This window comes from Salvelinus alpinus, chromosome 33 (assembly GCF_045679555.1).
Source record: "Salvelinus alpinus chromosome 33, SLU_Salpinus.1, whole genome shotgun sequence".
Taxonomy (NCBI): domain Eukaryota; kingdom Metazoa; phylum Chordata; class Actinopteri; order Salmoniformes; family Salmonidae; genus Salvelinus; species Salvelinus alpinus.
The window spans coordinates 29619131-29631964 of record NC_092118.1 but is presented as its reverse complement, the minus strand read 5'-3'; the positions used below and the strand labels follow the sequence as shown (position 1 = coordinate 29631964).

The 12834-nt window shown below is 43.4% G+C and overlaps 2 protein-coding genes across 2 annotated transcripts; both read left to right on the top strand.

Moving 5' to 3' along the window:
- The first annotated feature begins 6855 nt into the window (after window positions 1–6855).
- On the top strand, window positions 6856–8655 carry LOC139563132 (major histocompatibility complex class I-related gene protein-like). Its single transcript, XM_071381438.1, has one exon. It carries the CDS (start codon window positions 7227–7229, stop codon window positions 7809–7811), a length of 585 nt encoding a protein of 194 aa, XP_071237539.1. The 5' UTR covers window positions 6856–7226; the 3' UTR covers window positions 7812–8655.
- A 2090-nt stretch (window positions 8656–10745) lies between these two features.
- On the top strand, window positions 10746–12470 carry LOC139563131 (major histocompatibility complex class I-related gene protein-like). The gene is made up of 2 exons (XM_071381437.1): window positions 10746–10901; window positions 11003–12470. Exons 1-2 carry the CDS (start codon window positions 10844–10846, stop codon window positions 12022–12024), a joined length of 1080 nt encoding a protein of 359 aa, XP_071237538.1. The 5' UTR covers window positions 10746–10843; the 3' UTR covers window positions 12025–12470.
- The last annotated feature ends 364 nt before the right edge of the window (window positions 12471–12834 follow it).

Here is a 12834-nt window from a genome sequence, read left to right as displayed (position 1 = left end):
TGCATGTGACACATTCGTTAAGCAACATCATTCAGCACTCAACTGAACTAGAACCCCACATTACTGAACACAAATAACTTCAGTCACATTCATTATGTTTTTAAATACACTGCTCAAAAAAATAAAGGGAACACTTAAACAACACAATGTAACTCCAAGTCAATAACACTTCTGTGAAATCAAACTGTCCAATTAGGAAGCAACACTGATTGACAATAAATTTCACATGCTGTTGTGCAAATGGAATAGACAAAAGGTGGAAATGATAGGCAATTAGCAAGACACCCCCAAAAAAGGAGTGATTCTACAGGTGGTGACCACAGACAACTTCTCATTCCTATGCTTCCTGGCTGATGTTTTGGTCACTTTTGAATGCTGGCGGTGCTCTCACTCTAGTGGTAGCATGAGACGGAGTCTACAACCCACACAAGTGGCTCAGGTAGTGCAGTTCATCCAGGATGGCACATCAATGCGAGCTGTGGCAAAAAGGTTTGCTGTGTCTGTCAGCGTAGTGTCCAGAGCATGGAGGCGCTACCAGGAGACAGGCCAGTACATCAGGAGACGCGGAGGAGGCCGTAGGAGGGCAACAACCCAGCAGCAGGACCGTTACCTCCGCCTTTGTGCCAGGAGGTGCACTGCCAGAGCCCTGCAAAATGACCTCCAGCAGGCCACAAATGTGCATGGTGTCTTGCTAATTGCCTATAATTTCCACCTTTTGTCTATTCCATTTGCACAACAGCATGTGAAATTTATTGTCAATCAGTGTTGCTTCCTAAGTGGACAGTTTGATTTCATAGAAGTGTGATTGACTTGGAGTTACATTGTGTTGTTTAAGTGTTCCCTTTATTTTTTTGAGCAGTGTATTAGTTTCTCCTTCTTTATCACAAAAAAAGGCATATGGTCCTCTAAGTCCATGAATTTAGACAAGTTATTACAAGGGTATATTTTGTGAAAGATTTTAAAGTGAATTTCTTTTACTTTATTTCATATACAAAATTTATGAGGGAGCAACCATTTCTTCCATTCAATTTCAGTAATATGTGCGTTCCAGAAGAAATTCCTTCAGAGAGATCTTGTTCTTGGACTGATAAAGTTCCCTTAAGAATGTATTATTACATTTCTTATCCAGCAGGGGGCAGCCTTCTAACATAAATTGTGCATCTACAGTATCTAGACATGCTCTCCAAAACACAAATGAAATGTCATTAATTGAGTAAGTCTTGAAGGTATTGCTTTGCATATAGAATACAAATCTTTATAATGTATTGGTAAGTTATATGTTTATAAGAACTTTCTATAAGAGAGTATATTCCCTTCTTTATCAAATAAATCAAGCACAAATATACTACACTGCTCAAAAAAATAAAGGGAACACTTAAACAACACAATGTAACTCCAAGTCAATCACACTTCTGTGAAATCAAACTGTCCACTTAGGAAGCAACACTGATTGACAATAAATTTCACATGCTGTTGTGCAAATGGATAGACAAAAGGTGGAAATTATAGGCAATTAGCAAGACACCCCCAAAAAAGGAGTGATTCTGCAGGTGGTGACCACAGACCACTTCTCAGTTCCTATGCTTCCTGGCTGATGTTTTGGTCACTTTTGAATGCTGGCGGTGCTTTCACTCTAGTGGTAGCATGAGACGGAGTCTACAACCCACACAAGTGACTCAGGTAGTGCAGTTCATCCAGGATGGCACATCAATGCGAGCTGTGGCAAAAAGGTTTGCTGTGTCTGTCAGCGTAGTGTCCAGAGCATGGAGGCGCTACCAGGAGACAGGCCAGTACATCAGGAGACGTGGAGGAGGCCGTAGGAGGGCAACAACCCAGCAGCAGGACCGCTACCTCCGCCTTTGTGCAAGGAGGTGCACTGCCAGCGCCCTGCAAAATGACCTCCAGCAGGCCACAAATGTGCATGTGTTTGCTCAAACGGTCAGAAACAGACTCCATGAGGGTGGTATGAGGGCCCGACGTCCACAGGTGGGGGTTGTGCTTACAGCCCAACACCGTGCAGGACGTTTGGCATTTGCCAGAGAACACCAAGATTGGCAAATTCGCCACTGGCGCCCTGTGCTCTTCACAGATGAAAGCAGGTTCACACTGAGCACATGAGCACATGTGACAGATGTGACAGAGTCTGGAGACGCCGTGGAGAACGTTCTGCTGCCTGCAACATCCTCCAGCATGACCGGTTTGGCGATGGGTCAGTCATGGTGTGGGGTGGCATTTCTTTGTGGGGCCGCACAGCCCTCCATGTGCTCGCCAGAGGTAGCCTGACTGCCATTAGGTACCGAGATAAGATCCTCAGACCCCTTGTGAGACCATATGCTGACACATGCACATTTGTGGCCTGCTGGAGGTCATTTTGCAGGGCTCTGGCAGTGCACCTCCTTGCACAAAGGCGGAGGTAGCGGTCCTGCTGCTGGGTTGTTGCCCTCCTACGGCCTCCTCCACGTCTCCTGATGTACTGGCCTGTCTCCTGGTAGCGCCTCCATGCTCTGGACACTACGCTGACAGACACAGCAAACCTTTTTGCCACAGCTCGCATTGATGTGCCATCCTGGATGAACTGCACTACCTGAGCCACTTGTGTGGGTTGTAGACTCCGTCTCATGCTACCACTAGAGTGAGAGCACCGCCAGCATTCAAAAGTGACCAAAACATCAGCCAGGAAGCATAGGAACTGAGAAGTGGTCTGTGGTCACCACCTGCAGAATCACTCCTTTTTTGGGGGTGTCTTGCTAATTGCCTATAATTTCCACCTTTTGTCTATTCCATTTGCACAACAGCATGTGAAATTTATTGTCAATCAGTGTTGCTTCCGAAGTGGACAGTTTGATTTCACAGAAATGTGATCGACTTGGAGTTACATTGTGTTGTTTAAGTGTTCCCTTTATTTTTTTGAGCAGTGTATTTATATCAAACCAGTTAGGGAAGAATAAAGACTTGTTTTTAACAACAATATCTTTGTTGTTCCACAGAAGTGTTTTGTGTGGGGAGAAGTTGTGGACATAGTTTCCAGGCTAAAATGGCTTGTTGGGGACAGTTTGACAGTTTGATGGGTAATTTTGCTGGAGAATAGTTGCACCAACCCAATTTCTTAAAAATATGACAATGATTGAAGTACCATATAGATTCAGAGCTAAGCATACATATTTTTTATCCAGTTTACTTTAAAAGATATTGTTGATATTAATAAATCTAGTACTTCAAGCCCAGCATCAGCTCTTTGGTTTGACATTACAGATTTCTTAAGTTTGGGTTTATTTTTCCATATGAAGTCTAGGAAAGTCTTGTTGATATCCTTGCTGGTTGGATCAGCTACAGATAGGGATAGAGCAGGGTAGACAACGTGACAGACCCTCTGCTTTGGACAATACAACCCTTCCAATAATAGAGAGGTCACACTGGAGCCAGTTATTACAGATGGATTTAGTTTTCTTTCATCTCTGAGAGAAATTGAGATGTTGACAGACAATATGTTTTTTCTCCATGTGCACCCGTTCATATTTCACATTATCTTTCACTGGAATAGTCTCAATAGAATGGTAATTTGAGATACACAGGGGCATTTATTTAAGTTAAGGTCCAGACCAGAAGCAGAAGAGAATGACTTGATAATGAGTCTGATAATGAGTCTGCTAACTGAGATATATATATTTTTTTTTTCTCCAAATATTGAAATAGCATTTTAAATAACCCTGAATTAAAAGCTAATATAGAGTATACAACTAAAAGCAATAGGAAAGCTGAAATAGGGCAACCCTACCGTACACTACGGTGAATATTAAATATTTTAGATGTGTCATTAATCATAATATAACTATTAAAATCTTTATAAAACATATTGATAACAGAGTCAAAGCTAGTCCCGAAACCAAAAGTGTACAACAATGTATTAGGAACTTGTGTTCTATTATAGCAAATGATTTACAACAGTGGAGGAACAAAATAATAGCCTCGGAGTCAACTGAATCAGAGTAATCAATCTAGAACTAATGTTACAGCTGATGTGGCGATGTAAAGGTCTGGGTGTAGCTGGTGCAGAGGAGTCAGGCGCAGGACAGCAGAGATGAGTAATGAAAGTAACTTGACTCAAAATTACCAAATACATGTAGTAATACCAAGCCCACACAAAAGGACCGAAATACATAAAACAAACACGCACAAAAACCATGGGGAAAACAGAGGGTTAAATAATGAACATGTAATTGGGGAATTGAAACCAGGTGTGTAAAACAAAGACAAAACAAATGGAAAATGAAAAGTGGATCGGCGATGGCTAGAAGGCCGGTGACGTCGACCGCCGAACGCCGCCCGAACAAGGAGAGGGACCGACTTCAGTGGAAGTCGTGACAGTACCCCCCCCCCCCCAACGCGCGGCTCCAGCAGTGTGTCGACACCGACCTCGGGGGCGACCCGGAGGACGAGGCGCAGGGCGATCCGGATGGAGACGGTGGAAATCGCGCAGCAACGAAGGGTCCAAAACGTCCTCCACCGGCACCCAGCATCTCTCCTCCGGACCGGACCCCTCCCACTCCATGAGGTACTGAAGGCCCCTCGCCCGACCCCTCGAGTCCAGTATGGCTCGAACAGCATATGCCAGGTCCCCCTCGATGTCCAGAGGGGGTGGAGGTACCTCCCGCACCTACGACTCCTGGAGTGGACCAGCCACCACCGGCCTGAGGAGAGACACATGGAACGAGGGGTTAATACGGTAATCTGGGGGAAGCTGTAACCTGTAGCAAACCTCTTTCAGTCTCCTCAGGACATTGAATGGTCCCACAAACCACGGACCCAGCTTCCGGCATGGCAGGTGGAGGGGCAGGTTTCGGGTCGAGATCCAGACCCGGTCCCCCGGTGCGAACACCAGGGCCTCACTGCGGTGGCGATCGGCGCTCGCCTTCTGACACCTCATGGCCCGTTGCAGGTGCACATGAGCGGCGTCCCAGGTCTCCTCCAAGCACTTAAACCATTCGTCCACTGCAGGAGCCTCAATCTGGCTCTGATGCCACAGTGCCAGAACCGGCTGATACCCCAGTACGCACTGGAAACTGTGTTTTAAAGCTAAAGCAGTCTTCCTCATTCCAGTCTCTTCCTCATTCCAGTCTCAGTGCTTATCGGTTTGAATTCCCAACTCCACTGGTTTGACTTGTTCAACAACTTTAAAGTACCTTACCTTTTATTGATAAGCAAAAGGAAAAGTCTGAGATTCACTTGAGAGCTAGAAACCTGCTACGCAAGGCTATTGGAAAATAGTGAACACTCAAAATCATGGGGAAACTGTCTGTCTTCTTGTTATGTTATAAAATGTAAAATGTCCATAACTGTGCATAATATCACTCCTCTCCCAGGTTTAGGATCACATTCTCTCTGGACACTTATAACATACATCATCGGAGAGACACCTTTCCCTGCGTTTACGGTTGTGGTGATGATAGATGACATTCAAGTGGCTTACTATGACTCCAATGATAAGCAATTTATCTACAAGGGACATAACACCCCAGACAGAATACAGTGCCTTGCAAAAGTATTCATCCCCCCTTGGCAGTTTTCCTATTTTGTTGCATTACAACCTGTCATTTAAATGTATTTCTATTTGGATTTCATGTAATGGACATATAATGAAAATGAAAAGTGGATCGGCGATGGCTAGAAGGCCGGTGACGTGAACCGCCGAACGCCGCCCGAACAAGGAGAGGGACCGACTTCGGCAGAAGTCGTGACACAAGCGGCACCATGAAGACCAAGGAGCTCTCCAAACAGGTCAGGGATAAGGTTGTGGAGAAGGACAGATCAGGGTTGGGTTATAAAAAAATATCAGAAACTTTAAACATCCCACGCAGCACCATTTATTCCATTATTAAAAAATGGAAAGAATATGGCACCACAACAAACCTGCCAAGAAAGAGCCGCCCACCAAAACTCACGGACCAGGCAAGGAGGGCATTAATCGGAGAGGCAACAAAGAGACCAAATATAACCCTGAAGGAGCTGGAAAGCTCCACAGCGGAGATTGGAGTATCTGTCCATAGGACCACTTTAAGCCATACACTCCACAGACCTGGGCTTTACGGAAGAGGGGCCAGAAAAAGCCATTGCTTAAAGAAAAAAAATAAGCAAACATGTTTTGTGTTCGCCAAAAGGCACGTGGGAGACTCCCCAAACATATGGAAGAAGGCACTCTGGTCAGATGAGACTAAAACAGAGCTTTTTGACCAACAAGGAAAACGCTATGTCTGGCGCAAACCCAACTCCTCCCATCACCCCGAGAACACCATCCCCACAGTGAAGCATGGTGGTGGCAGCATCATGCTGTGTGGATGCTTTTCATCGGCAGGGACTGGGAAACTTGTCAGAATTGAAGGAATGATGGATGCTGCTAAATACAGGGATATTCTTGAGGGATACCTGTTTCAGTCTTCCAGAGATTTGAGACTGGGACGGAGGTTCACCTTCCAGCAGGGCAATGACCCTAAGCATACTGCTAAAGCAACACTCGAGTGGTTTAAGGGGAAACATTCAAATGTCTTGGAATGGCCCAGTCATAACCCATACCTCAATCCCATTGAGAATCTGTGGTATGACTTAAAGATTGCTGTACACCAGCGGAATCCATCCAACTTGAAGGAGCTGGAGCAGTTTTGCCTAGAAGAATGGGCAAAAATCCCAGTGGCTAGATGTGCCAAGCTTGTAGAGACATACCACAAGAGACTTGCAGCTGTAATTGCTGCAAAAGGTGGCTCTACAAAGTATTGACTTTGGGGGGGTGAATTGTTATGCACGCTCAAGTTTTCAGTTGTTTTTGTCTTATTTCTTGTTTGTTTCACAAGAAAAAATATTTTGCGTCTTCAAAGTGGTAGGCATGTTGTGTAAATCAAATGATACAAACCCCCCAAAAATCTATTTTAATTCCAGGTTGTAAGGCAACAAAATAGGAAGTCACTGTACTTGATGAGGAAGCTCAGGACATAGTTTATGTATTTTGAACTTTGTACCACGGCATAAACAGAGATAATTTGACCTAAAGCACAGCTTTAATCTCACGGAAGGTGTTCAAGTTCAGCAAAGAATGGTTGGCTGTGAGATGTTGGACAATGGTGAACCGGCCCTGTTCTTGCATAAGGACACTTTCAATGCCGTTTTTGTGGATTATACAATGTATTACAACATGACACATATTATATACGATTCTGGGAAACTACTACTAGGATGGGATGATGCAAGAATATGAAAGAAAAGTTGTTGAGAATGTTTGTCTTCCTATTTGCATCAAAACAATGAAGACATTCCTGAAGAGAGAGAAGAACATTGTGATGTGTAAAGTTCCTCCCAGACTCAGGTTGATAAAGAAAGAGGTTTCTGGAGGGCTCCAGGTGAGCTGCCTGGCGTTTGGTTTCTACCCCCGCCACATCAACCTGACCCTGCTGAGAGATGGCCAGCCAGTGGCAGAACAGGAGCTGACAGGGGGGCAGGTGCTGCCTAGTGGAGATGGGAACTACCAACTGAGGAAGAGTCTGGAGGTCAGTACTGAGGTGCTAAAGAAGAGACACATCTACACCTGTACTGCCTCTCACCTCAGTCTGGACAACAAGCTGGATGTCAGTTGGGAGTCTGGGGCAGAGAGAGTTCACCTATCCACCCTCTCAGTTCTACTGGTGATGCTGCTGATTGTTATTCTATTGGGCATTTTCATTTGTGTCAAAAGGAGGTGGAGATGCACTTTCTCCCAGATGAAACTTGCCAACGTTGATGCAAAATTGTCAGAGGAAATGATCCTGTCTTCAGATTCTGAGACCTAATAAAATGTTGGGACACAACTTTGTCAATTCAGCTAAATTCACAATGAAAATAGGACTGCCCACACTATCATTTTTATTATTATTGCAGTATTACAGATGTAGGATCTTAATTTGAGCCATTACGCGACAGCAGGAAAATAACACTGCAGCAACAGGAAAAATCCTACAAGCTTTACATTTCCTGCAACAGGGAAACAGACACAAAATGTTGGAAAGATTCTGTTATGGTCAGTCAATCTTTCCTTCCCCTCAACAAAGTACTGTAAAGGATCAGTTTGGGGAGACTGTTGACAATAACCAACATCTGGGCATTAGTCTAGATCTGCATTTATACATTTTATAGGCTGGTTTGGCATCCTGAGCATTAACAATTGTAATCTGGTAGTTATTTCGGTTATGTAATCTGTCATTTCTAATCATGACTATTCATTAATTTCAGAATGTACTCTATATCTGTTCTGTATTAGCTGATATCCAGTATCTTACCCAGAAGGAGAATCATGTGATCATGTGTATGAGGTCTGTTTATTATTGGAATGTCTTTACAGTGTCTCTGTGTTGTATTGTATGTAATGTATGTTACCCCCAGGCTGTACAGTAATACCTTTATTACAGACAATAAAATGTAGCTGAATTTATTACTGCATTGATTCATGTTAACTACAACATTAATTAATGTAATAAAGCAATGTCAAGTATACCATAACTTCTCTCAGGAACTTGTTTATCCCTGTGGAAGGGAGAGAAATCTGACACTCTATTTCACTCCAGTTTAAGACTGTCATGAGTATTAAACTAAGGTGAATGGTGTATGCATTATAAACAATTAAACAGTTTTATGATAGGAAGCCTTTATTGGGGAATGAATTTGTTCGATTGTAGTCATACATTACTTATGTGCTTCCATCACCAAAAAACCTACATCAATGGTATGGCGAGGACCCGACCTGCCCCCTCTGCCCAGCTCCAGCGACTCTCAGGCATATAATGACAGGTTGCAAGACCAGCCTCTCACAAGGCCGCTACACCTGGAGGCACAATCAGGTCCTCAAGAGCCTGGCTGCAGCACTTGAGACCAAGAGGAGTGCAACCAATTCATTACCTCCAAAAACAAGCAATCCCGTCAAAACAACAACATTCATCCGGGAGGGACAGAAAAGGCCCAAGCATCCTCCTACAAAGCCAGAAACTGGACACCTAGGCATGGCCCGGGACTGGAAGATGCTTGTCGATATTGGCCAGCAACTCATTTTTCCACCTGAGATTGCTTCTACCAACCTTAGGCCAGACATGGTACTCTGGTCCCCTTCACGAAAGGCTGTGTACATCATAGAGCTCACAGTCCCGTGGGAAAACTCTGTTGAAGAGGCCTACGAGCGTAAGAAACTGCGTTACACAGAGTTGGCAGCAGACGCAACTCAGCGTGGCTGGAATGCAAAAGTCTGGCCAGTTGAAGTGGGATGCAGAGGATTCGTGGCTTCTTCCACCATCAGGTTGCTGAAAGAACTTGGAATCCATGGACAGGCTCTGCGGCAGACCGTCAGAGCAGTTTCTCAAGCAGCTGAAAGAGGCAGCCAGTGGATCTGGATCAAACGGAAGGACCCTTGCTGGGCTATAATTTCATGACCCCCCCACCCCCACCTGAGAACCCAATTCAGATCCCTCCAACTTGAGGAGGGCATATGAGGTATGCGGTCAGCTGTAGGGCTGGCTCAGGGAAGAGGACGCCTCTGCCTTGCATAGTCCCGTGGGAAATCTTAATTGGGCATGGGACACAAGCTAAGGCTTGATCACCCTTTAGCTGGCCACCTTTGATGAGGGTGTTTAGTAATTAAAGGCCGAAACACCCACTGATTCGAAGGCACACTACTGAGGATGTGTCCCAAAATTGACATCTTAACCCAGTCTAAGAAATAAACCTCCCATGCCACTCTGTCAACATCACGGCAAATCTCATGTGAGTGCATACCATCTATTGGCACAATGGACAGTTTTTAACATCTCGTCCCGTGTTTTATGATTCTCAGTGCCATGAAAGTCATTTTCTATTTTACAGTATGCACACCGCTCGTTCTAAACATAATTTTTTTAGTGCTACTTTTACCCAGTCAAATATTCAGGTCTACATTTCCACTTCAAGGCTGGACAGCAACATAAAACATAGCTTTTGAATATAAGGTCTAGTTTAATTAACTGTTATTTTGTATTGAACACTGAATGATACATCAAAAGGCTGCAAAGCCAAAGTCTCCATTCCACATTTTAAAATAAGTATCCTTCCATGTTACCTGTTTCCTAATGAAACCAGATAGGTTACAACCTAGGTCTCCTGCACACCACGATACTGTGTAGACCTCTGAGCTAAATCCTAGAACCACTGGCAACATCAGATTTCTTAAACCTGCTTTGGGCATTTTTCCATGTAAAAGCCATAAACATCTATATCAAACCTACGTTCTATTAATTACGTAAAGGGCAGGTGCTCAGAGGATACGTTCCAAATGGCACCCTATTCCCTACATGGTTCACTATGGGCCCTGGTCAAAAGTAGTGCACTATATAGACAATAGGGTGCCATTTGGGATGCATCCATTATCATTGGCTTTAGTAATTCCAGTGACATACACTTTTACCTATAATCTCGCAAATTTCTGTTTTGGACGAGACTGCCTTTATGACCAAAGTTATTCTATTTACACTTTGTCGTCAATGTTGACACTAGAGTAAATGTTTCTGTCTCATATCGATGCGAAACCGGACATTTTCTAAACGAGAAGTTATTTTTCAGGGGCAGTCGCTCTTTAATAAAAGGAAGCATAGAAATAGCAGAAATAGCACAGATATACCGCTTCTCAGACTTGCTTTCAATGAGAATGACACATCTATAACTCACATTTCTTGGTATTGTCTCCCAAAAAGCTACATACCCAACTGTGTAGCATATTGTTTTTCATAGCTAAAAGAAAGGGGAAGTCTGTCAGACACACTTGAGAGCTTAGAAACTTGCTACGCGAGGCTACATTTTCTAAATCATGGACAAACTGTCTGTCTTTTTGTTTGTTCTTTCCTTTTGCACCATTGTCAACGCAGGTAATATGGACTATTTACTTTCTCTTACCTCAATTAATGATTGTTTTATGTTATAAAATATAAAATGTTCATAACTCATTATAATATAACTCCTCTCCCAGGTTCAGGATCACATTCTCTGTGGGCACTTGCAACATATATAAGTGGAGAGACGCCTTTCCCTGAGTTTACGGTTGTGGTGATGTTGGATGACATTCAAGTGACTTACTATGACTCCAACATGAAACACTTCATCTACAGGGGTCATAACACCTCAGACAAAATACATGATGACGAAGCTAAGAACGGAGGTTTTGTATTTGGAGTTATGTACCACCACATGAAAGAGAGATACTTTCACCTAAAGCACCACTTGAATCTCACGGAAGGTGTTCAAGTTCAGCAAAGAATGGCTGGCTGTGAGATGTTGGACAATGGTGAACCAGCCCTGATCGTGACAAAGAATATTGTCAATGCAGTTTTTGTAGATCATGCAATATATTACAACATGACACATTTTACATATGATGCTGGTAAACTACTTCAAGGATGGGGTGGGATGAGGCAAGCACAGGAAAAATTTCTTTATGAGAATGTTTTACTTCCCCTTTGCATCAGAACACTGAAGACAATCCTGAAGAGAGAGAAGAACGTTGTGATGCGTAAAGTTCCTCCCAGACTCAGGTTGATAAATAAAGAGCTTTCTGGAGGGCTCCAGGTGAGCTGCCTGGCGTTTGGTTTCTACCCCCGCCACATCAACCTGACCCTGCTGAAAGACGGCCAGCCAGTGACAGAACAGGAGCTGACAGGGGGGGAGGTGCTGCCTAGTGGAGATGGGACCTACCAACTGAGGAAGAGTCTGGAGGTCAGTACTGAGGAGCTAAAGAAGAGACACAACTACACCTGTACTGCCTCTCACCTCAGTCTGGACAACAAGCTGGATGTCAGTTGGGAGTCTGGGGCAGAGAGAGTTCACCTATCCACCCTCTCAGTTCTACTGGTGATGCTGCTGATTGTTATTCTATTGGGCATTTTCATTTGTGTCAAAAGGAGGAGGAGTAACACTGCCTCCCAGCTGAAACTTGCCAACGTTGATGCAAACGTATCAGAGGAAATAAACCTTTCTTCAGATTCTGAGACCTAATACATTTTTGGGACACTGATGCAACTTTGTCAAATCAGCTCAATTCACAATGAAAATATGACTGCCAGAGCAACTATCAGAGTAGACACAAAATGTACGAATGATTCTGTTATTGTCAGTCAATCTTCTCTTCCTCTCAACAACAGACTGTAAAGGATCAGTTTGGGGAGACTGTTGACAATAACAAATATCTGGGCATTATAAGTGCAGATCTGTAATTTCTAATCATGACTATTCATTAATTTCAGAATGTACTCTATATCTGTGCTGTATTAGCTGATATCCAGTATCTTAACCAGAAGGAGAATCATGTGGTCATGTGTGTGAGGTTTGTTTATTATTGGAAAGACTTTACAGTGTCTCTGTTTTGTATTGTATGTAGTGTATGTTCATCATTACTGCACAATAATACATTTATTACAGACAATAAAATGTAGCCTAATCGATTAATGGATTGATTCATGCCTACATTTCCACTTCAAGTTTGGACCACAACATAGATTATTTTTTTTTATTATAAGATCTAGTTTAACTATTATTTTATGATGACCACTGAATGGTATAACAAAAGGCTGCAAAGCCAATGTCTCCATTCCACATTTTGAAATAAGTATCCTTCCATGTTACCTTCTTCCTAATGAGACCAGCTAGGTTAGAACCTTGGTCTCCTGCACACCACGATACTGTGTTAGTCCTCTGAGCTAAATCCTACAACCCCTGACAGCATTCCTAAACTTGCTGTCTTGCTGCAATTTTAGATATAAAATTAACATCTGCAAGTCTGTGATCCAAATGGCACCCTAAACCCTA

Bases quoted from the DNA above. Each gene is read 5' to 3' on its own strand.
- LOC139563132 (XM_071381438.1), top strand. From the start codon at position 7,227: ATGATGCAAGAATATGAAAGAAAAGTTGTTGAGAATGTTTGTCTTCCT.
- LOC139563131 (XM_071381437.1), top strand. From the start codon at position 10,844: ATGGACAAACTGTCTGTCTTTTTGTTTGTTCTTTCCTTTTGCACCATT. The intron at 10,902-11,002 runs GTAATATGGACT...CTCCTCTCCCAG, and splicing joins TTGCACCATTGTCAACGCAG to GTTCAGGATCACATTCTCTG.